This window comes from Glandiceps talaboti, chromosome 2 (genome assembly GCF_964340395.1).
Source record: "Glandiceps talaboti chromosome 2, keGlaTala1.1, whole genome shotgun sequence".
In the NCBI taxonomy this organism is placed as follows: Eukaryota; Metazoa; Hemichordata; class Enteropneusta; family Spengelidae; genus Glandiceps; species Glandiceps talaboti.
The window spans coordinates 2462830-2489637 of NC_135550.1; the positions used below are offsets into that span (position 1 = coordinate 2462830).

Here is a 26808-nt window from a genome sequence, read left to right on the forward strand (position 1 = left end):
TTTGAAAAAAATATTTCACACATTCAGTAGCCCACACAAACTGAATATCAATCAATCTTTATTACACTACACACACAAACTGAATATCAATCAATCTATATTACCGCTACACCACAGACAACTAAGAAGTTGTATACTTGGCTGTGGCTACACACACTACCAGAGAGGTATGGTACAAATTTTGAAAAACAAAATGAAGTATGAAATGAAATAGGTACGATAGGTACGATTGTCATAGACAACAGTTCGCATCCAGACGAGAATCGGAGGTTTCAGAAGTGGATGCCTTTGTTTTTCAAGGAATATTTAGCTCAAGGAAATTAATCTCCGAAACTTAAAATAGAATGATACTCGAAAGAGTAAGGTTCAGTATAATATTTGACTTACCAGTTGAGATTTAAACAACAAGAAGCGTCCTTTCACAGTTTCAGTTTATATCGATCTATCCACAGTTTCTGCTTTGAAGTTGATAATCTCTGTTTATGTTTTCATTGAGTTCGAAAAATGAAACCTGTTACGCCATTGGTTCATAGTGATTCCTCTTAGCCAATTATAATATAGTTTGTATAAGAAATTGAGGGTGGGTTCGTCGACGAGGGCGCCTTTTCCGGTTTCAGATCGACAACTTGACGATAAACTTCACCGTTCACAGTTTCATGTTTACAATCCATCTCTAGACACCAATACCCACGGAAAGCGAAGAAGTTATCATAAAGTAACAACAAAGTGAATCTTTTGGTAAGTATCCCAAGAAAAATCTAAACCAGAAAACTTTGGATTTTGTGTTGTGCAGTATATTTCCCTGGGGCAGCGAATACTAAGGCTACAGTCGGAATGTTACCGGGGGGGGGGGGGGGGTGTGCATGAAAAAAAAATCAGGGGTCCGAGGGGTAGGGGAATGAAAATTATGGTCGGGGGGGGGGGGCACGAATATTTTGCTCATGAACGAAATTAAACCCCAAGTACATGTGAAAATTCAATAAGACCTAAACTAAAGCTAGTACTAGTAGTAGTACTAGGTGGGTGACTGCTATGAGAATGTGTCTGTATACTATATGCGCCTGTATCTCTCTACCCCCTGTCTGCCTGTATGTATGTATGTATGTATGTATGTATGTATGTATGTGTATGTGTGTGTGTATGTATGTATGTATGTATGTATGTTAGTTATGAGAGTTAATAATTTTCCATTTGACAAATCATTGAGAATTCAGACAGCTCATTTCCAAAAATAGTATTAAAAAAATCAAAATGAAAAAAAAATGATATGTTCAAATGCAACCGGTTGAACAATTTCCTAGATATGCAAAAGTGTAACCCGGCAGGCTATTGGCATGCTATGAAACAATTCAATGATTTCAGTGAGCCTAACAGTCAAATCCAGACACCTTCTATCTCACCTTTCATTTTTCAAAATTATACTGGCATTCATATTTTTTATCAACAATCGTTAAATAACAGGGTATCTTTTCTTTAATCTATTACACCAAAGATCTGGTTGTTTATTGTTAGGGGTACGAAGTCATACAAATACAGAATGGATATACCATAGCATAGGCTGGATTACTCTTTAGGTAAGATGGAAATGTTAACTGGCAATTTTAATGTATAAATATATCATCACATGTAGTGTTCCTCGCAGTCTTACCATATTGTTAATGGTGCAGCTGGTAATCTTTCTGTATAGGAGGACAGTAATATCATCACATGTAGTGTTCCTCACAGTCTTACCATATTGTTAATGGTGCAGCTGGTAATCTTTCTGTACAGGAGGACAGTAATATCATCACATGTAGTGTTCCTTGCAGTCTTACCATATTGTTAATGGTGCAGCTGGTAATCTTTCTGTACAGGAGGACAGTAATATCATCACATGTAGTGTTCCTCGCAGTCTTACCATATTGTTAATGGTGCAGCTGGTAATCTTTCTGTACAGGAGGACAGTAATATCATCACATGTAGTGTTCCTCGCAGTCTTACCATATTGTTAATGGTGCAGCTGGTAATCTTTCTGTACAGGAGGACAGTAATATCATCACATGTAGTGTTCCTCACAGTCTTACCATATTGTTAATGGTGCAGCTGGTAATCTTTCTGTACAGGAGGACAGTAATATCATCACATGTAGTGTTCCTGGCAGTCTTACCATATTGTTAATGGTGCAGCTGGTAATCTTTCTGTATAGGAGGACAGTAATATCATCTGTTGGAACATTAATGGATTGTGTAACAAGTTCCTTGACCTTGACTTTATTACTTATGTGCAAGTTATATTACTAAATTTGATGTTATTTGCCTTACTGAAACTTGGACGCGTAGCTTTTTACAATTTAATTTACCGGAGTATACATTGTGTAAATTTAGCATGATAAAAAGGTGCTCTGTTTGGAAAATATTCTGGTGGGGTTTCACTTTTTGTCAAAAGTTCATTACATGAAAGTGTTAATCAACTTCCAAGTGCTTCAAATGATATTCTGTGGGTAAAAGTACATCTGAATAATAAGTATGTAACTCGCATCTGCTTAGTATGTGTTGTATATCTCTCGCCAGAAGGTTCTTCACAATATGCTAATGCAAATAGTTTTCAAGTCTTAGAAGATTATGTTGGTAAGTACACAGCTATGTTCAGTAATTGTCCTTTAATTGTGGTTGTACATTTGGTTGTACAAAGTGGTTTTAGAAAGAATTGTAGTAATGTCGACAATATAACAATATATTCATTTTGGATACCGCTATCTGGAAATATCTGTCTAAACACAAGTCTCACCTTTACTGCGCTTTCATTGACTTTGAAAAAGCTTTTGACAAAATTGACCATACTGCCATGTTTTATAAGCTGCTAAAAATAGGTATTAGAGGTAAAATGTTAAATGTTTAAAATCAATGTACAAAATGTAAAATCTTGTGTAAGATCACCTCATGGTATTAGTGAATTTTTCAATTGTACATATGGCGTACGACAGGGTTCCATTTTGTTCCCATTCACGGCCCGTCTAATTACCCGAAATGCAATACGATTTGTATGCTCGGAGATCAACATGCGTAAATCTGTACAGTATTTGCTTGTTCTGCGCACAGTGAGTTTACGTTGTATAAGTTGCTTTTTGAAGGAGACTCTTGACAATTTACGTCTCTGTTGCAAGTTGTCACAATCGCAATAAAACTACAAATGGTTTTTTGAAAGTAACAGGTTTATTTGTCATCATTTTTTGCTTGAAATCCATAATTTTAGTACACGTAATTCACCAATCTGTTACTAGTGCACTATAGTGCAGTGTTAGCCTATGGATGCCGCACAATGCAAATATTAAGTTGTTCATTTTTTTTTTGGAATACCTGACGATTTACGTCTCTGCTACACGGCACTGTCCCATAATCAAAATAAAACTACACACATTTATTTACAGTTATACATTTCGGGTCTGCCTTTTTTTCCCTTGAGTTTAGTACACATAACTTACGCGAGTGTCGTGTGGATCGAGTTGTTAGCATAATACCGAAATATTTGTCATACTCGGCTCTAGCTATGTTCCTACCCGGCCTTTCAAAATCCAGTTTAGTATACGTAATTAAGGCATACCCCAGTAATATACATTATGACAAAATATCTAAGCCTATTAATATGATTGTTTTATTCCAATATTCACAAAACAAAACAACACGTTTACCTGTGATTTATTCAGTTATTTTTACATTTATTGATCTTTTTTATTTGCCTAGTACAATTATATTATTCCGTTGCTATAGAAAATATCACAGGATTAACGTCATTGCTGTCGAATGACAAATAAAATACTACACACAGTTATTCAGGTATAAACTTGTCTTCTCTAGTCCTCTTGATTCGGTAGTTTATTGCGCAAAATTTTGGTTAACATTACAAAATACCTTAAAAGTTACATGTACACATATTTGCCCAGCAAGATTGTACAACCTTGGGTTATACTTCCATGGTACTATATTGCATTTTGTAGAACCTAAGGAGTTAGGACCTTGCTGTCAAATAACGCACATAAATCCAGTTTTAAGCTTGCCTTCTTTAGTCATAGTCCTCTCGAAATCCGTTGCGTTGTTCACGATTTACCGTCTTTCGGTTAGCATCACAAAATATCTTACACAGTAATACATGTATATATTTGCCAAGTACTAGTGTGATTATATTACGTAGCTTTTTGTAGAACCACTGGATTTAGGACCTTACATAATCACAAATAATATAAAACTACAAACATTTATTCAGTTATATTTACCTGTCTTCTCTTTTTCGCTCGGAAGCTAAACACACTTATTGGTACAGGTAATTTACCGGTTTCGAGTAACTCTATTGTTAGCAATACAAAATACTAGTATACACATTTTTTTCATTGTCTTTAATATACTTTATTTGAAACAGAAATACAAACGTTATTCAGTTAGTTTGTCCGTCTTCTGTTTCACTCAAAAGCAACATACAATGTATCTTAGTACATGTAAGTTACTGAAGTGTTAGAGGTGCACCAAGCCTTGGCTTACTGTTCAAAACACATACTTTTGTATATTTACCTAGTGCGATTACATAAGAAAATACCCAAGGATTACGACCTTGTTCCATGATGGCAATATCTATTACATTGTAGGTCTACAAAATATCAAGTATACATCACCTACACTAGATACTTGATATTTTGTAGACCTACAATGTAATAGATATTGCCTTGAAATACACAGCCAGATACACTAAACAAAATACCTTAAAAGTTACATGTACACATATTTGCCCAGCAAGATTGTACAACCTTGGGTTATACTTCCATGGTACTATATTGCATTTTGTAGAACCTAAGGAGTTAGGACCTTGCTGTCAAATAACGCACATAAATCCAGTTTTAAGCTTGCCTTCTTTAGTCATAGTCCTCTCGAAATCCGTTGCGTTGTTCACGATTTACCGTCTTTCGGTTAGCATCACAAAATATCTTACACAGTAATACATGTATATATTTGCCAAGTACTAGTGTGATTATATTACGTAGCTTTTTGTAGAACCACTGGATTTAGGACCTTACATAATCACAAATAATATAAAACTACAAACATTTATTCAGTTATATTTACCTGTCTTCTCTTTTTCGCTCGGAAGCTAAACACACTTATTGGTACAGGTAATTTACCGGTTTCGAGTAACTCTATTGTTAGCAATACAAAATACTAGTATACACATTTTTTTCATTGTCTTTAATATACTTTATTTGAAACAGAAATACAAACGTTATTCAGTTAGTTTGTCCGTCTTCTGTTTCACTCAAAAGCAACATACAATGTATCTTAGTACATGTAAGTTACTGAAGTGTTAGAGGTGCACCAAGCCTTGGCTTACTGTTCAAAACACATACTTTTGTATATTTACCTAGTGCGATTACATAAGAAAATACCCAAGGATTACGACCTTGTTCCATGATTATTGTCATGTGTATAATTCTGCACAAACCCTTCCAGTTCCACGATACACACTTAGTTATAGCACCACATCACCTAGCACCTGTACTACTTAAAAGTGCATACACTTGCAGTTCCAAGATACATACAATGTACATAGCTATAGCAACTGTATTACAATGTACTGTAAATGTGTGTAGTTCTGCACACACACTTGCAGTTCAAAGATACACTTAGTTACACCTGTTCGTCCATCTGGGGTGGACTGTCCCATCAGGATTATGATGGTTTGGAGAAAGCTACAGGACATCAGAAAATGTCAGCAGAATTCCCAAATTCACTGCATTAAGAGACAGTTTGAAACGATTTGACTATAGAGTGGAAGAAACTGAAAGTAAAAAGGGGTGGTATGATAAAGATATATCCAAATGCCATCTGGGATGACCTATCAATGCTGAAAATAACCTAAACTGTCCCTCACTGATCCATCTGTATGTTCTAAGATAGAGTTGGTTGTTGGGGAGGGTGCAGATACTTTTCAGGATATGAAGGGCATCAGTCACAACTATAAAATATTTGCTATAAGACAAATAAAGTGTGATGGAATTCTGGTCTGGCAGGATCCAAATCCCCAGTCTGACTTCAGCAGAATTCCATATGCTGTCATTAATGCTCTGGAGAGTGAAGAACTAGTTGAGTCTGATGTCCTTCCTATCCAGAAAACTACAGAAGATTTGAAAAAAAAATGGCTTAAACAGAGCTAAGTTTGTTAGAAAATTAGAGGGGGACGAAAAATATAAAAGTATTGTTTTAAACAGAAAAAGTACAAAATTTTTCTGCAACTTATGCTGTACATCAATAGAGCGATGTTATAACCCACACCACACATGACATGGGGTCTGTCCATAACATTTGAAGATATGTTGTCATGGGCAGACACACAGTTGTAATGGCCAGTCAGGTAAACCAATTATCCCATACGATCCAGCCACAGAATTTACGATCGACAATTTACATACAAAGCTGCGAATAATTGGAAAAATGATAGATGAATTGTTTGAAGAGGCGGACAAACTAGATGTACAGCTGGAGTACCTCCAAAATATGTCCATATTGTCCGAATCTTACCAAAATGGTTTAGAGAAAAAAGAGACTGAAATGGAACAGGAAATTAAAACTCAAGTTGATTCAATGAATCAAACTTTGAAGAACAATTAAGGAGTGCCAAACTTCATGATGAAGAACAAATAATCTGTGAAAAACTAAATGCCAGCAAGGAAGCACTTGACTTTGTTCTTCATCATGAAGTTAGTAATATTGTCACTGAAAATCATTTCAGTCTAAGTAAAATAGATAACAAATCAGTTTTCTCGTGTGATATTTGTCCATATGGCTGCAAAACGAAAGCAGCAATGATAAATCATATCATGAAAATACATGGCAAAAATGTCCCTATGACAGCTGCACAAATAGAAGATATAATGGAAAAACAAAACCAAGCTCTACTGCAATCTAAACGAAAAGTAATTAGTGACATTGAATATATATTAAAACAATTAGGAACATCTGAAACTGATGACACAAACATCATAATAATAAACAGAGACAATTTTGATAAAGTAAGAGAAAAATTCATTGAAATAGAAAAAAAGGTCAATGAAGTTGGTAAGACAACAGACTTAACTACACTTAACATCACAAGATCGCCCATTTTGTGGAACAACAGAAGAAAAATAAATATAAAGCTCTGACCAATCACATAAATGAAATTCTTAAGTACAAACCTCCATACAAAAAAAAAAGATAGAAATATTCAACAGAGTCAACATGCCGAAAAGGAAAGAATACTATTAAATAAAACAAATAAAGAGCTGAAAGATAAAATAAAATCAGTGGACGATAACATGTACACATCTGTCTACCCAACGAGCAGGACAACAAAATTAAAACACTATCTCAGAAGTAATGGTATAGCTAAAAAATATGGTGGTGGGTATGACGGCCCTGCTTGTTCTCGGTTAATGGATGATGAAGTTGTGATGACATATTCCCGTCTGCTTTGTGAAACTAAACATGCTGAGAAAATTATTGGTAGTATCAGAAAATTCCGCACTATAAACAGACTTATGTGCACTAACAAATTTGACACTGATATCCTTGGCAAGGAGCTTGGCATTAATATATCCAATTTCAATATGTTTTGTATGGAGTTTGAGAAGCTTTGTAAGGCATGGTACAGACATGTACTTGCAGAGCACTAGCTCCCTCACTTGAATATTTCTTTTTATATGCATTATTTATGTTACCATATACCCCAACTCCTTATGAGAGATGGAAGTCTGAATCTGTTTAGCAGCAGTGCCATCGAAAAGAGCCATTAAGCTATGAAAATGGACATCTGCAGACATCTAGGTGGTGGTTATTGGGCCAAAACTATCTTGGTCAATAAAAAAATTCTGGCAAACACACCTGTTCAATGGTACATGTAGTTGCTATAAACAAATTCTCAATTCAAGTGTACTCTGAAAAAAAAACAGTGCCAGCTGTGGGGATGTGCAGAACTAAAAACCAGTGGCAGCTGTGTTTTGAAGTTAGTCAGTTCTCCTCTTTGGTTCTCACTGTTCAGCATGGGCAATATTGACAATATTGACCCTAAGCCAAAAAAGCAAATGTTGACAATACAAGTAACTACAGTGGTGCATTAACTATTAGTATTAAGGCGACTACTAAATTATTTAAGTACGGAAGCGTATTAGTGCCAAGTTGTAAGGAAAAAAATAAAATTTAAAATCTCGTAATTACGAGATTTCAATTCTCGTAATTACGACTTTTTTCTCGTAATTACGACTTTTTTCTCGTAATTACGAGTTTTCAATTCTCGTAATTACGACTTTTCGATTCTCGTAATTACGACTTTTTTCTCGTAATTACGACTTTTCAATTCTCGTAATTACGACTTTTCGATTCTCGTAATTACGACTTTTTGAATCTCGTAATTACGAGAATCGTAAAGACATTTCTATTCTCGTAATTACGTCACAATTCTCCGGTAAGTTGATATCTAACTGGAAAAATCACACTGCCATTTTAAGTTCATGTTATAAGCAACAGCTGAGTTCTCAACAACACCCGATCATCGGGTAGTAAGTACTTTATGGTGAACTGAACACTCTAATGTAAGTCCAGCAGTGAAATTACATAACACCTATAGGTTAAAAAAAGAAATGGCAATGAAATAACGTGTTCACATATGTACACACATATACTGGATGCAACAAGAAGTTAGTAGGTTCACTGCAATGTTTAAACAGGCAATCTGTCAATGAACTTAGCCAAATAATAAACACAAAACAAGAATTCCAGAACAACAAAAAATCTTCATCATGAGCAAAGAATTTGTTCAAATAATGGAGTCCAATATTAAACATATAGATATTCTTCTGAAATTCGGACACAACTCCAACTTATATCCAATGATGAAGATGTAGGGAAACTGTCCAATACAAGACAGGATTACGACTGATGAAGGACCTAAAGGCCGGTCCAAAACGTCTTAAAAGAAGGATCAATAAAGTTTCTATCTGGGGACGTCTCGCCAATGCCTTCCTACTAACACCCTGATATACCAGGGTCAATAACCTCGACAAACCGGTCACTTGGCTAACTGACCCTCAAACCAATATTATTATACCATACCAAATACATATATTCAAGTATTTATCAACCGTGGAAAAGGTCTCCACACATTTTCAAACTTGATCGAACGACCTACGGTGCCACGTTATTGAATTTTAAATTTCAAAACCGTATAAATCTGATTTACCTTAATGAAGAAAATTCTAAACTAAAGTTGTGAATTTTACCAAATATCAGATGGTAAATACTATTTTCTTCAATTTCAAATCCATTATTGATTCATTTTGCCGACATGTAATGAAAGAATATTCTTCGCTGTTTTAATGCACTCAAGTTTTTTTTAAAGAAACGAAAAACGCAATCAAATCATACAAACCGGTTACCGTGTCAAACACTCTATAGTACATCTGCTTAGTACATCAAAATCATAAGATTCGTGTCTGAACAATTCAAAAATTGAAAAATAACAAACAATAAAAAAATCATAATTTCATAATTACGACAATCAAAAAGTCGTAATTACGAGAATCGTAAAGTCGTAAATATGAGAATGGAAAAGTCGTAATTACGAGAATCAAAAAGTCGTAATTACGAGAATCGAAAAGTCGTAAATACGAGAATAGAAAAGTCGTAATTACGAGAATCAAAAAGTCGTAATTACGAGAATCGAAAAGTCCTAATTACGAGAATCGAAAAGTCGTAATTACGAGAATCAAAAAGTCGTAATTACGAGAATCAAAAAGTCGTAATTACGAGAATCGAAAAGTCGTAATTACGAGAATCGAAAAGTCGTAATTACGAGAATCGAAAAGTCGTAATTACGAGAATCGAAAAGTCGTAATTACGAGAATCAAAAAGTCGTAATTACGAGAATCTTTTAGAATGATTTAAATTAAACCTGTGATTATTATGAAAATCTAAAACATGTATATATTAGTAAAGTTCATGTGGCGTCTTACGATGTTTTTATCACCATGTATGGCAGCATGTGACCTATTTTTGATCAGCAAGGCGCAAGCTCCAAATACATTTTATGCACTTCGTTGAAAGCGCTTAGAATGTAGTACTATTTAAGGGTAAAGTTACTTGATGGAGGGGGCGAAGAAAATGGCATAAAAACAAGGTACTTTCCGAATTTTAAGGCTGTGACTATTTTGATGTGATTGCTTATATTTTCCATGTTACCTCTAACTCCATTCCTCCGCAGCAAACCAAAAACAAAACAATACTACATATTTGATAATGAGAGGGTGATGTGCCCCCTTCTAAATATGGACCTTGGGAATCCCAAAAGTCAAATGGTTCACTCCTAAATCCCGCGCTCAGAGTGATAACTGACTTGCTACTAACTGCTGTTGGCTTACCACATGTACCATACCAGTGATCAGTCATGGCAGAAGAAGTTGACGAAGATTTCTTTATTTTCCTTCAAAAATCTCGTTGTAACTTAGTCCGAGATGAAAGTAAAATGAAATAAGTTCAGTTCGATTCACCATTATCGCAGATCTAGCAGGCAGGCTACACGTGCACGTGAAACAGGAAGTGTATTTCTCAAGAAACAAACATAATAAAACTCGTAATTACGGGAAAAAAGTCGTAATTACGAGAAAAAAGTCGTAATTACGAGAATCGAAAAGTCGTAATTACGAGAATCGAAAACTCGTAATTACGAGAAAAAAGTCGTAATTACGAGAAAAAAGTCGTAATTACGAGAATCGAAAAGTTGTAATTACGAGAATTGAAAACTCGTAATTACGAGAAAAAAGTCGTAATTACGAGAAAAAAATCGTAATTACGAGAATTGAAATCTCGTAATTACGAGATTTTAAATTTTATTTTTTTCCTTACAACTTGGCACTAATACGCTTCCGTAGATTATTATGAAAATCTAAAACATGTATATATTAGTAAAGTTCATGTTCGTATAAAACATGTGGCGTCTTACGATGTTTTATCACCATGAATGGCAGCATGTGACCTATTTTTGATCAGCAAGGCGCAAGCTCCAAATACGTTTTATGCACTTCGTTGAAAGCGCTTAGAATGTAGTACTATATAAGGGTAAAGTTACTTGATGGAGGGGGGGGGGGGGGGGCGAAGAAAATGGCATAAAAACAAGTTACTTTCCGAATTTTAAGGCTGTGACTATTTTGATGTGATTGCTTATATTTTCCATGTTACCTCTAACTCCATTCCTCCGCAGCAAACCAAAAACAAAACAATACTACATATTTGATAATGAGAGGGCCCCCTTCTAAATATGGACCTTGGGAATCCCAAAACTCAAATGGTTCACTCCTAAATTCCGCGCTCAGTGTGATAACTGACTTGCTACTAACTGTTGTTGGCTTACCACATGTATCATCAAAAAGTCGTAATTACGAGAATCAAAAAGTCGTAATTACGAGAATCAAAAAGTCGTAATTACGAGAATTGAAAAGTCGTAATTACGAGAATCGAAAAGTCGTAATTACGAGAATTGAAAACTCGTAATTACGAGAAAAAAGTCGTAATTACGAGAATTGAAATCTCGTAATTACGAGATTTTAAATTTTATTTTTTTCCTTACAACTTGGCACTAATACGCTTCCGTATTTAAGTGTTGTATATTTATAATCTTTTTTTAAATTGTACAGTTAAAACAGGAAACTACAAAAATAATAACCAACACACATACCATATAAATATACAGGTTCACAAATTTAGAACATAGTAATGACTGAATATAAGTTCTCTGAAAATCTAGAACCTACCACTCTCTTACTTAAAATGTGGATGAGGGTGTCAGAGATCGCTCTGAACCGTTACTTTGTGATTCATAACCCTCTGGCTGGACACTACATACATGTATACACATACATATACATGACATTTTCACATTTTTTACATACATGCAACTGTTACGTTCAAATCCTATCTCCGTCAAGGAATTTACCACCTACCTAGGCATTTAGCATATCATTCGATTCATAAGAACACGTATAGTAATTCTGCGCTCATGAATTTTGAAAAAAAATTGACAGAAAGCTTTAAAATGTGATAAAAACACTAAATTTGTGAAATTTTAGAGAAAAACAGTCTAAAAATGACAGTAAATATGCAAATAAAAATCTATAAACATACCTTGCTTTCATGGAGGACTGTCGTCACATTGAATGCCTTCTCTGACAACATCACAACTTTATGAATTAAGAGAATCCCAAAAAAGGGCTAAATTTGACCAAAAATGGTATTTTACTCAAATCAATATTGCGCAAGATAGGAATGTCCCAGGAAAAAAACAGTGAAAACGACTAAAAAGAGCGAAACTTCGATTTTCAGGAAAAACTGTTTGTGAACGAGGATGTCAACTTGCGAGCTTTGGTTAACATTTAAATCTTGACAGGTCGATGTAATGAGTTTACACGTGGCGCCCTCATGAGGTAAAAACTTGTATTAGCAAACATACAAATCGCATTGCATGATGGTATAGGAGACTTGCCGTGCAACTGTTGTTTAATCTTTTTATTAATAATATTGGTGAGTCGCTGCAGACTGGTATATATTGTGGTGTTTATGGTGGTATGTTGAAACTAATTTATTTATTATTTGCTGATGATTTATCCATATGAAGCAGTAGTGAGATTGGATTACAGAGGCAGTTAGGAAAACTCAATTCTTATTGTAAAAAATGGAAGTTGAAAGTCAATGGTAATAAGTCTAAAGTTGTTGTGTTCAGAAATGGAGGAAGATTAAGGGATTATGAAATATTGTTTATTGATGGGGTACGTCTTGAGACTGTGTCATTTCTTCCGTAAGGAAGAGATAGATGTATTAGTGGGTGAAAGGCTGTGTGTGTGTGTGTCTGTCTGTCTGTATGTCTGTCTGTCTGTGCATCCCATGAATATTAAACATCCCATGAATATTAACCCTTTCACCACCAGTACCCGGTATACCGGGACACGCTAGGGCACCCACCAGAACCCGGTGTACCGAGACGCCAAAGTTCATGCACCTATCTTGCCGTAAAACTGTTTAACGACAGCTATTGCTACAAAATTTGCTGCGATAACTGGTTCCATACATGCATATTAGCCTTTTTTATTTAACCTGCCATTTTGAATGTATGATAGTGAACGGTATCTGGAGCGACGATCTAAATGACGAGCGATCGTAATTTTACATGCGTTTTTCACCCACAAGACCGAATTTAAACATGGTGGATGTAATTAACGGCTCTCATAACATGGTCTACGATATAAATTATGTCGCTGTCTTTGGATATTTCGACTGAATTTGACTCAAAATACATCATTGAATACTGTAAACCGTTATATTTTCGCTAAAGATAAAATTTTGCATATTTCGCGGAGGAGGGTAAACTGCGAAAAAAAGTCGTTGGCAATTATTGTTTCCCAAAGATCGACAATACGTCGTTTCAATCGTTGGCTAATCAAACATACACAAACAGTGCACACATACACACACACAACATACACACGTAAATAAATGTTATTACTAACACGTGTTTATACTATTATGTACTGTATTTACTTAAAAATACAACAGATAAAATACATGGTAAATCTTTGTGAAAATTTACCAGTCTCAAGTTAAAATTACACATTACAATATCGGTAACATTGCCGGCAGAAACAGTACGTAGTGAACATAACAAAGCACAATCATTCTACACTGCAGAAATGTCCTGGTCGGCTGTATATAAATCAACGTACTAAAATAATTATTAAACTGAATAAATATGATGATACTGGATTCACCTGAATGTCTGTTTTTACAACTGGATATCGTTGATCGCGGTTTTAATTGATGACTTTACAAATCCATCGATGATGGCTTCCCATTCGTGGCGAAGTTTGTCGTACATAGTGAGTAACCAGTTAGCTTGGAGTGGTTTCATTGTTGAGAGCTTAAGGTCAACTTTGATGGCCTGGATGTCTTCACCGCGATCTAAGGCACTGGAAACTTGTGCAGCATACCATTTGTTGAATTCTTCTTTCATCAGTACTGTTAAATGAGAGATCGAGAGGTTGTAACTCCGATGTACAGTTAGCGGGTACAAACACTGTAGCAATACCAGCATCGTGCAGCTTCGTAAGGAAACTTTCACTTTGATGAGCTCGGAACACATCGAATATTGCAACGGCACGCTGTTCATCAGGGAGCTGTAAAGTCTCACAGATTTTCTTGACATAGGGAAACAGAACATTGTCGGCAAAACGGTCCATCGTGTGTTCATTACTCCAGTGATTTGGTCTATGGTACACATCCCGTTCATCGGGAAAGTTAAAGTTCGAGTGACACTTGTCTGTTTTGCCTGTATAGAGTAGATGGAGAGGTAGTAGATCGCCGCTAAGAGTTACGCTGAAAAAAGCCGTTATTTCTCGCTTGTCTTCAAGTCCGATAATTGGTACTTAACTTTCACCTGGCCTGGCTAAAGTCCAAGAGCTGACAGGTACGATGTGAACACCAGACTGGTCGAAATTTATGACTAACTCTGGTGGTATGGCTTCAGTGGCGATGACATCGGTGATGCGCTGAAGAAATTCTGCTTTCACTTCCTGGAAGTTGTTAGGTAGTTTCTTTGCTGCCTTTGTGCCTTTAAGTTTAACGAATCCCATCCGCCAAAGGAGTGACTCGGACCATGTGCGGGTTACTTCAGTGGAACCGCCAAATTCTTTCAGAAGGCCTCGGTTGTTCTGCATGACGATACCACGAGCAGCAGCCACTACGATGTTTTTGTTTACGATACCGCCAGAGTCTCTCACGCTGTTGACGTATGATTGGACGTGATCATCAAGGTCACCTAACAGCAGGGGCAGCCCACGTTTTGCATGAGGGAGGGCAGTAACTGGCTCAAAGTTGGATTTCTGTAGTTGTTTGAGGTAGGCTGTTTTCATTGACCGGACCGTACTTTCGCTGATTTTTCTACCAAGTGATGTGGAATATCAGAAACTGCAGGCTTATAAGCTGGTTTTACGTTTGATTCACCGAAAAATTGCTTTGATTCGTTTTAATTTACCGATAAAATTATATAAAATGAAAGGGACCATTTAACACCTTGACAAGTGAGAAGTGAGTTTTTATTCAGGATATGGAACGGCATGTATACAAAGATTTACGTGAACAAATACGTGTTAACGGGCACCAAAGCCAACACAATAAAGAAACTTGGTCGGTAACACAACAAACGTAAATAAACAATAACACGTTTACTAACGATGAATAAATGCTGGTCAATTAACAGTTCGGGTCACCCCCACACCGATTAGTCATACTTTCAATCAGTTCACACTTTACGTGACCTACAATTTAGCTTTATTTCGTATCATTTCAATCAAGTTGAGTTTGTATGTTACTTGCACTGCTAACACCGATGCGCGAAATTAACTTGTGACGAACTAGCCGATGATTGCCAAAACGCTAAATTTTATAGTAGCGAAAAAAATATGGTTTACAGTATTAGTATTTAGCTGTGGGAACATTGTGTACTTGGGTGTACATGTGTAAACTCCCACTAAGTCCGTCTTGAGCTGTCGGCAGTAGTTTACAGTTGAATTTTTGAATGTCGGCAAATTTATGCAATCTTGTGACAGGTACCGATGCCCATACTAGGACAAATGCCTCCGGACAAACGCCCCCAGGTAGGACTGTCATTGCCTACAGATAGAGATCCAAAAAACCAGATTTTGGGAGTACACTTAAAATATGGTTTTATCACTTTTATTGTATAACTGACGAATAGAATAAACAGAAGATGTTCAAAAAATGTTGAATTTGACCAAATAGGGCATGATTTGGTTTTATCACTTTTATTGTATTATTACCAAAAGTGTGCTTATAAAAGTGATTTCAGGTGGTGTACTTATGTTAAAAATGACTTCACTCAAACACAGTCATTGTTATATACACACACATTTTATTTCGGACATTAGACTGAAATTGTGATGACAATAAAGAAAAATGCAAAGAACAAAGTGTGATAAACACGAGATTTGATTTTTAAATAAGGCAGTTAATAGGAATTGTAGAACTCCAGAATCTGATTGCATAAATGCTAAATATTACTATAATATTCAAAACTGGAGGATGTGGGCTATTCCCCTCAAAAAGTTAAGCACGTGACGATTCTCGCACTACTATACAAATGTAGTAGAAATGCTAAGTAACCCTTAAAAAAACATGCCTTTCTTGGTTGAATTGTGAACCATAGTCCTACTGCAGACAGGGGGTGGGGGGGGTGGTGGTCCTTTTACCGTACGGGATGCAATACTGACTCTGTCCCTCAACACCCTGCTTGCAGACGGTGTATGGGACATGGTACTGACTATGTCCCTCAACACCCTGCTTGCAGACAGTGTATGGGACATGATATTGACTGTCCATCACCACCCTGCTTGTAGACAGTGTATGGGACACAATACTGATTCTGTCCCTCACCACCCTGCTTGCAGACGGTGTACAGGATGCAATACTGACTATGTCCCTCAACACCCTGCTTGCAGACGGTGTACGGGACACAATACTGACTATGTCCCTCACCACCCTGCTTGCAGACAGTGTATGGGACATGATATTGACTATGTCCCTCAACACCCTGCTTGCAGACGGTGTACAGGATGCAATACTGACTCTGTCCCTCACCACCCTGCTTGCAGATGGTGTACAGGATGCAATACTGACTCTGTCCCTGAACACACTGCTTGCAGACGGTGTACAGGATGCAATACTGACTCTGTCCCTCAACACACTGCTTGCAGATGGTGTACAGTATGCAATACTGACTATACCCCTTAACACCGTTGGAGAAGGAGGGGGATCAGCATGTCAGAATCAATTCCCAACTTATTTCATATGCAAGCAGTACTATATATTGATGTAGTCTGACAGTGTACCATGTCAATATCCTACATGTACATTGTACATGTAGCTGTGTATGGCCTGCTTCATCCAGGACTACTTAACACATACAAGATACTAATTGTATTTTTTAGTCCCCGCCAGACGTAGTCCAGACGGGGACTTATGGATTGGGTTCCATCTGTCCGTCCGTCCATGTGTCCGTCCGTCCGTCCGTCCGTCCGTCCGTCCGTCCAGAGCCTTTTCTTGGAGATGCCAATACCAATTTTTTTCAAACTTGGTACAGGGGCCACATAATATGGCATACATATGCAAGTCGATTTGTTTTATGATACGATCCAATATGGCCGCCTAGCAGCCATTTTGTTTGCAAATTTTCACTGTCCAAAGCCACAACTCAGACATGCTTTAACAGATCTCATTCAAAGTTGGTATTAGGACAGTGTTCTATGACATACATGTGCATATTCATTGTTGTCGTGATATGATCCAATATGGCTGCCTGGCAGCCATTTTGTTTGCGAATTTTCCATGTCCAAAGCCATAACTCAGACATGCTTTAACAGATCTCATTCAAAGTTGGTGTTAGCACAGTGTTCTATGACATACATGTGCATATTCATTGTTGTCGTTATACGATCCAATATGGCTGCCTGGCAGCCATTTTGTTGGTGCAGTTTTCATGTCCAAAGCCATAACTCAGACATGCTTGAACAGAGTAGTGATATCAAAAACAACCATATGAGGCCAAACAATATTAACCTGGTTTGAAAATGACAACATAAACTGCCAGTTCCTTAAAACCCAATCATAGCGAGGACTATGTCATTTTCAATGACTTGTTTTGTATGTGTTAATTTGTCCATGTTATTTTCTCATTTTAGATTTCAATGGCATCCACTTCCAACCAGAGATCCCATGTAAGTCATTAGTACCTACATACAACAGACAAGGATGGCAGCCATTCATGAGTACAGTATCAGAACACCTTTCCTTCCATCTCATTTACAAATAGCATGTAATGATACATACCTTGCTTTGCCATACACCAAAGCTACAGTGGGAATATGGAGTATGAAGAGTTTGCCTTCGTCAGTAAGTGATTATCTTTATATATTCCATATCTAACCTTGGGGGGGGGGGGGGTGTTAACCCGTGCATAACTCTTCACGACACTCAAATGTCCAGATTGATAACTAAACAGGGAGATGATTTTGAATTGACCTTTGCTATTGAAAGTAATCTCTTGGAGAATGTTATCATGGGAGAATGTTTGGTGGAATGTGAATGCTAAATATCAAACAGTCCAGAGATTAAAATTTTGCTTGGTTTCATCTAATTAAATTTTAATTCCTGGTGTTTGATGTTACTCTACCAAAAGAGGTGTCTTGCCTCCACTTTATAAAAAGAGTCATAATTCAAAATGCAGTCCCTCTTCTGTACCCAAAATGATGATTTTTAAAACTAATTTTTTGAGGAGCAATTTGCAAGTCAAGTAATTTACAAATTAGCATGCACCATATGTAATATTTTGTTCACCTCTTGACAGCCACTCCAGCTCGAAGGACATCGTAAGCAAATCAAGTGTATGTGCTTTGGAAAGAGACACAGTCCAACAGTACTATGCAGTGCTGCCAATGATTTCATCATCACTTGGAATGTAGAGAAAGCAAGATCAGCTGTAGCATCAGGTAAAGACAAGTAATCCATGTACAAATAATGAATTAGGTTTCCTTAATCAATGGTTCTTTTCGATAACATGGCTTCAGAAAATAGGGTTGGTAGGTCGCAATTTTATCTTATTTAACATTTTATTTTTAGTACAGTACAGATCAAGCATAATGGGATATTGTGCATGAACTATGCTTGCATCTTTAAAGTATTATGCTGGAAAAGTTCATGAACAATGCTCTTGGGGATTAGTGTATGTAAACAGCATTCAATTTGCACCATTGAGGTGTCCACAGAGCATCTTATTAACGGTGCATCAAGTTAACAATGCATCAGCATCTCATTATAAACATTGCATCTAGATAGCAGAGTACATGATTATTACAAAGCATGTGCGCATAAAGTGCTGTTTATTTTGTATCAGCGATGCAAGCATTGTTGCATGGAGATGCTTTGATGATGCAACAACAACAGTGCATCAATGCTTAGTTAGCCACAGGGGACCCAGGAACCGTGTGACAAACAAAACAAAACAAACAAACAAATAAATAAACTATCAAATAGATGACAAATGAACAAGCAAACAAACAACAAGTATAGGGACAAATAAAATAATTAAATAAACCAGCAAATAAACAGATACTCGTGGGGGTATACTAGATATGTTTTTTGTACCCATCATAAAAAAAACACAAAGGTTCACTCAAGGTCTTTCTCTGTCCCTCTTTTCAAATTCAAGCCTCAAAAAACACCCAAATCAATCTTAAATGACAATAAACACTCAGTATAAGTAATTTACAGGACCCTGGCCTCTCGATTCAGCTAAAAAAAATTACCTTTTATCGCACATGGACAAATTTCGGTGATTTAATCATCAATTTCCACCATCTCCATCGCAGTATTCATATGTGTTAATTATCGGCAACATCCTGGTATTTGAATTCAGTTTAAATACCGCTTCATGCCCTCCGACCAATCACACGAGCTCTAACGCGGGGATGACTCTGTGTCACTCGTCCCAGGTTGATATTTATGTGGAAGTTTGCCTCGAATTTGTGCACTGAAAGGAAATTTGTTGCCATAATCTTTGCCCATAATGGTTATAAAACATTGCCATAATCTTTGCCCATAATGGTTATAAAACATTGCTATTAATGACTGTACTACATATATGAAAGTAGAGGTCATTTAGGAGACGATGTTTGTGCGTATATATTTATCTGTATCGGTAACTGTACGTGGCTATGGACACTGTTGTTCAAAACAAATATTCAAATCGAAGGGAATCCTCAAAACCCGGAAGTCGTTGCACTTTAGTGTAACGTTGTCAACATGGACGAATATGGTGAATTTCAATCAAGAATATGGTGAGTAACTTTGATTTTATTGACGTTTTCATTCAATTGAATGAAAATAATAGTGTAAACAGTTCTGGTAAATTCCGCTTCCACAGCTCTAGTACGTAAGCAGCCGTTAACGAGTTTTCATCACGTGACGTAAGTCTATACCGGTGTTACAGCTCGTGTGATTGGTCGGAGGGCATGAAGCGGTATTTAAACTGAATTCAAATACCAGGATGTTGCCGATAATTAACACATATGAATACTGCGATGGAGATGGTGGAAATTGATTTTTAAATCACCAAAATTTGTAGTCCATGTGCTATGAAAGGTAAAAATTTTACGAGAGGCCAGGGTCCTGTAAATTACTTATACTGAGTGTTTATTGTCATTTAAGATTGATTTGGGTGTTTTTGAGGCTTGAAAAGAGGGACAGAGAAAGACCTTGAGTGAACCTTTGTGTTTTTTTTATGATGGGTACAAAAAACATATCTAGTATACCCCCACGAATATCTGTTTATTTGCTGGTTTATTTAATTATTTTATTTGTCCCTATACTTGTCGTTCGTTTGCTTGTTCATTTGTCATTTATTTGATAGCTTATTTATTTATTTGTTTGTTTTGTTTTGTTTTGTTTTGTTTGTCACACGGTTCCTGGGTCTCCTGTGAGTTAGCACCCCAATTCAACAATTGTGCAAGAATGATCCTTTTGTGATGCGCACACTCAGGTGATGTTTTATGTGAGCTGCACTGTAAAACTGAATTTCTTAGTTCAGTAGGGCTATAGGCCCTAAAAAGTGTATATCTGTCTATCTGTCTGTCTGTCTGTCTGTCTGTGTATGTGTGTGTGTGTGTGTGTAAAAAACGTCAAGTCAAAAACTGTGATTGCCATGATATTTGGAGAGTATACTACCTTCGGTGTCTAATTTGGAAATTGTTCAAAACAAAATGATCTTACCACCGGTGTGTGATTTATGTCGTTTGATCAAAAAGTTAAACTCAAAAACTACTGGGCAGGTCGGTCTGAAATTTGGTGGGAACATTCTTTGAGGTGTTTTTATTAAGAAATTGTTCCTGATATGATGATCCCATCAGTAAAATGCAAATTACGTCTACAAATGTATCTTTTTGATCAAAATCTATAATTCCAAAACTACTGAGCAGATAGAGCTTAAATTTGGTGGGAACGTTCATACGGGTGTTTAGGTTAAGACATGCTCATGACATGATGATCCCCTAAGTGATATGCAAATTATAGCCAAAAATGTCTATTTTTGGTCAAGAATCTTTCATTCCCAAACGGCTGAGTAGATTGGGCTAAAATTTGATGGGAGCATTCTTGGAGGTGTTTAGGTTAAGAATGATCCCATCAGTGATATGCAAATTACTAGTTTGAAAATGTGTCTTCTTTTTTTTTGTCAAAAATCTATAATTCCAAAACTACCAGGCAGATTGGGCTGAAATTTAATGGGGATGCATCTTGGGATGTGTAGATGAAGATGAAGATGTATTTGCAATATGATGATCCCATTGGCGATATCCAAATTAGGTCTAAAAATCTCAATTTTGGTCACAAACTTATATCTTGAAAACTACATGGTGATTAGGGCTGAAACTTGGTAGGGATGTTTCTGGAGGGTTATTCTGCAGTTAGTATTCAAAACATTTTGACAAGACTGACCCTAGCAACCATGACCATGCCCTTAGCAACAGTGAAATGATAATGCATATTACAAAGATAACAAAGTGGATGGGTAGGTGAGTAAAGATCAAAAAATGTATGCAAATATGCCAAGCAACAAGACCACGCCCATAGCAATGACAAATTATTGTTTAAATTGCAAAGATGAAAACTGAAAAGGGTAGGCAAGTGGATAAAAATTCCAAAAATGTATGCAAATATGCTTAGCAACAAGACAACACCCATAGCATTAGCCAAATGGTAGTGTATACTTCAAAGATAACAACAGGAATGGATATGCATGTGAATAGCTTTCAAAAAATGTGTGCAAATATGCCTAGCAACAAGACCATGCCCTTGTTCTTTTATTGGTCACTTGGGTTTCCAGCAATGCATTTTGCCTCTTCTGTAGGACGTATGGATATTTGCACACTTGTATGTCTCATGGATTTTTTATTCCTTTTTATACTTTACTTTTGTCCCTCGGACAGGACGTAAAATAGAGGTCCCGTGTATTGGAGTGCAATACCAATGCACGTTAAAGTACAATCTACACCTTTCGTAAAGTGTAGTGTGTAAACCTGTTGTTGTGCTTTTTAAACCAGTTTTTGTCCATTTTTCTGTAATTGTTCTTAAATTCGTTGCCGTCTTACATTTTTTGTTATTCTGAGCAGCAGTGAACCAAATTGCTTGGCCAATTAGGAGATCTCTTTGTCATTTATTCCTGAAGTGGCTATTGTTTGCAATTGCACTACATATGCAGGAAAAAAAAAGCAACAGCCAAATGCAGTTGTGAAACAATGTCATTGGCACTATTTTTTTTATTTAACATCGACACAAAGACAAGTTACATGTTGGTAACAATACTTCCATAACAGTTGACAAGATGTAAAAGAAGTAAATGAAGACAATTATGTGATTCAGAAGTAGACAAACACAATATACAGACTGTGCTGTTATAGTCTGAAAAGACATAATTTCTCTCTGGAATGTGGTTTTAAAGAAAGTAACCAAAGATACTTTGGCAAGAAAATTTACACATGGAAATAGGCTGAAGTAAATTGTCATAATTTTACCTTTTTGCATGTATAAGATGTTTAGGGTCGGCAGCTTACACTAGGGTCAGTCCAGTTATCGGAAACACGCTATTTGTTTTATTTGGCCTCATTCTGATTATTGTTCAGCTCTGTGATTTAAGAAACAACAATGTACAACACATAGAATACATGATTACACCCTCATATGTTCCAAAGATTGCAGCAGTTGTGATGTCAATAAAGGAGACAAGATATGTTCTGGATCAGATGTCATCAATCAAATTGACCTGATCAAGCTCAATCTTTTCATTCAAAAAAGATCACAGTAAGTATGATGTTCAGCATTCACAAATTTGTAGTCCAATAATTCAACATACTGGGTGGGGTACCTTCATTTATCCCCAAAGAAGGGTTACAGAAATAATACAGAGAAAAATAGATACATGTATATAACAACAAATAAGAATAACAGTATTACTGTAAAAGCAAAAACAACAATACTTTCCATTCTTGTCTCTCTGTTTCAGGTCAACAAGTCAGAGGTCAGGTAATCAGTAAAGGTCAAGGTTATGTGCAATATGTTAATTTCAGTCCCGATGATAATCTGGTTGCTGCTTGTATTGATAAAGAAATACTCATTTTAGATTCAAAAGTAAGTGTTGATATATGAATTGTACATCAAGACTGTATAGCTCTTCTATGAATTGTAGATCAGACTGTATAGCTCTTCTATGAATTGTACATCAAGACTGTATAGCTCTTCTATGAATTGTACATCAAGACTGTATAGCTCTTCTATGAATTGTAGATCAAGACTGTATAGCTCTTCTATGAATTGTACATCAAGACTGTATAGCTCTTCTATGAATTGTACATCAAGACTGTATAGCTCTTCTATGAATTGTAGATCAAGACTGTATAGCTCTTCTATGAATTGTAGATCAAGACTGTATAGCTCTTCTATGAATTGTAGATCAAGACTATAGCTCTTCTATGAATTGTACATCAAGACTGTATAGCTCTTCTATGAATTGTACATCAAGACTGTATAGCTCTTCTATGAATTGTACATCAAGACTGTATAGCTCTTCTATGAATTGTACATCAAGACTGTATAGCTCTTCTATGAATTGTAGATCAAGACTGTATAGCTCTTCTATGAATTGTAGATCAAGACTATAGCTCTTCTATGAATTGTAGATCAGACTGTATAGCTCTTCTATGAATTGTACATCAAGACTGTATAGCTCTTCTATGAATTGTAGATCAAGACTGTATAGCTCTTCTATGAATTGTAGATCAAGACTGTATAGCTCTTCTATGAATTGTACATCAAGACTGTATAGCTCTTCTATGAATTGTAGATCAAGACTATAGCTCTTCTATGAATTGTAGATCAAGACTGTATAGCTCTTCTATGAATTGTACATCAAGACTGTATAGCTCTTCTATGAATTGTAGATCAAGACTATAGCTCTTCTATGAATTGTAGATCAAGACTATAGCTCTTCTATGAATTGTAGATCAAGACTGTATAGCTCTTCTATGAATTGTAGATCAAGACTGTATAGCTCTTCTATGAATTGTAGATCAAGACTGTATAGCTCTTCTATGAATTGTACATCAAGACTGTATAGCTCTTCTATGAATTGTAGATCAAGACTATAGCTCTTCCATGAATTGTAGATCAAGACTATAGCTCTTCTATGAATTGTAGATCAAGACTATAGCTCTGCTATGAATTGTAGATCAAGACTGTATAGCTCTTCTATGAATTGTAGATCAAGACTATAGCTCTTCTATGAATTGTACATCAAGACTGTATAGCTCTTCTATGAATTGTACATCAAGACTATAGCTCTTCTATGAATTGTAGATCAAGACTATAGCTCTTCTATGAATTGTAGATCAAGACTATAGCTCTTCTATGAATTGTAGATCAAGACTGTATAGCTCTTCTATGAATTGTACATCAAGACTGTATAGCTCTTCTATGAATTGTAGATCAAGACTGTATAGCTCTTCTATGAATTGTACATCAAGACTGTATAGCTCTTCTATGAATTGTAGATCAAGACTATAGCTCTTCTATGAATTGTAGATCAAGACTATAGCTCTTCTATGAATTGTAGATCAAGACTATAGCTCTGCTATGAATTGTAGATCAAGACTGTATAGCTCTTCTATGAATTGTAGATCAAGACTATAGCTCTTCTATGAATTGTAGATCAAGACTATAGCTCTTCTATGAATTGTAGATCAAGACTATAGCTCTTCTATGAATTGTAGATCAAGACTGTATAGCTCTTCTATGAATTGTACATCAAGACTGTATAGCTCTGCTATGAATTGTAGATCAAGACTGTATAGCTCTTCTATGAATTGTAGATCAAGACTGTATAGCTCTTCTATGAATTGTACATCAAGACTATAGCTCTTCTATGAATTGTAGATCAAGACTGTATAGCTCTTCTATGAATTGTACATCAAGACTATAGCTCTTCTATGAATTGTAGATCAAGACTGTATAGCTCTTCTATGAATTGTACATCAAGACTATAGCTCTGCTATGAATTGTAGATCAAGACTGTATAGCTCTTCTATGAATTGTAGATCAAGACTATAGCTCTTCTATGAATTGTAGATCAAGACTGTATAGCTCTTCTATGAATTGTACATCAAGACTGTATAGCTCTTCTATGAATTGTACATCAAGACTGTATAGCTCTTCTATGAATTGTACATCAAGACTGTATAGCTCTTCTATGAATTGTACATCAAGACTGTATAGCTCTTCTATGAATTGTACATCAAGCTCTTCTATGAATTGTAGATCAAGACTGTATAGCTCTTCTATGAATTGTACATCAAGACTGTATAGCTCTTCTATGAATTGTAGATCAAGACTGTATAGCTCTTCTATGAATTGTAGATCAAGACTGTATCGCTCTTCTTTGAATTGTAGATCAAGACTATAGCTCTTCTATGAATTGTAGATCAAGACTATAGCTCTTCTATGAATTGTACATCAAGACTGTATAGCTCTTCAATGAATTGTAGATCAAGACTATATAGCTCTTCTATGAATTGTACATCAAGACTGTATAGCTCTTCTATGAATTGTACATCAAGACTGTATAGCTCTTCTATGAATTGTACATCAAGACTGTATAGCTCTTCTATGAATTGTACATCAAGACTGTATAGCTCTTCTATGAATTGTAGATCAAGACTATAGCTCTTCTTTGAATTGTAGATCAAGACTATAGCTCTTCTATGAATTGTAGATCAAGACTATAGCTCTTCTATGAATTGTACATCAAGACTGTATAGCTCTTCAATGAATTGTAGATCAAGACTATAGCTCTTCTATGAATTGTAGATCAAGACTATAGCTCTTCTATGAATTGTAGATCAAGACTGTATCGCTCTTCTTTGAATTGTAGATCAAGACTATAGCTCTTCTATGAATTGTAGATCAAGACTATAGCTCTTCTATGAATTGTACATCAAGACTGTATAGCTCTTCAATGAATTGTAGATCAAGACTGTATAGCTCTTCTATGAATTGTAGATCAAGACTATAGCTCTTCTATGAATTGTAGATCAAGACTATAGCTCTTCTATGAATTGTAGATCAAGACTGTGTAGCTCTTCTATGAATTGTACATCAAGACTGTATAGCTCTTCTATGAATTGTAGATCAAGACTGTATAGCTCTTCTATGAATTGTACATCAAGACTGTATAGCTCTTCTATGAATTGTAGATCAAGACTATAGCTCTTCTATGAATTGTAGATCAAGACTATAGCTCTGCTATGAATTGTAGATCAAGACTGTATAGCTCTTCTATGAATTGTAGATCAAGACTATAGCTCTTCTATGAATTGTAGATCAAGACTGTATAGCTCTTCTATGAATTGTAGATCAAGACTGTATAGCTCTTCTATGAATTGTAGATCAAGACTGTATAGCTCTTCTATGAATTGTACATCAAGACTATAGCTCTGCTATGAATTGTAGATCAAGACTGTATAGCTCTTCTATGAATTGTAGATCAAGACTATAGCTCTTCTATGAATTGTAGATCAAGACTGTAGCTCTTCTATGAATTGTACATCAAGACTGTATAGCTCTTCTATGAATTGTAGATCAAGACTGTATAGCTCTT

At 36.0% G+C, this 26808-nt stretch overlaps 1 protein-coding gene across 1 annotated transcript in view; it reads left to right on the plus strand.

The window, feature by feature from the left end:
• Window positions 1-618: 618 nt before the first annotated feature.
• The window catches only part of LOC144453371 (WD repeat-containing protein 27-like), a 174869-nt gene continuing 148679 nt past the window's right edge, over window positions 619-26808 (plus strand). The window contains exons 1-4 of the mRNA XM_078144648.1: window positions 619-738; window positions 17792-18002; window positions 18457-18598; window positions 23164-23288. Coding sequence (XP_078000774.1) covers window positions 17862-18002; window positions 18457-18598; window positions 23164-23288 — 408 coding nt within the window. The 5' untranslated portion in view covers window positions 619-738; window positions 17792-17861. The remainder of the gene's footprint in view (window positions 739-17791; window positions 18003-18456; window positions 18599-23163; window positions 23289-26808) is intronic.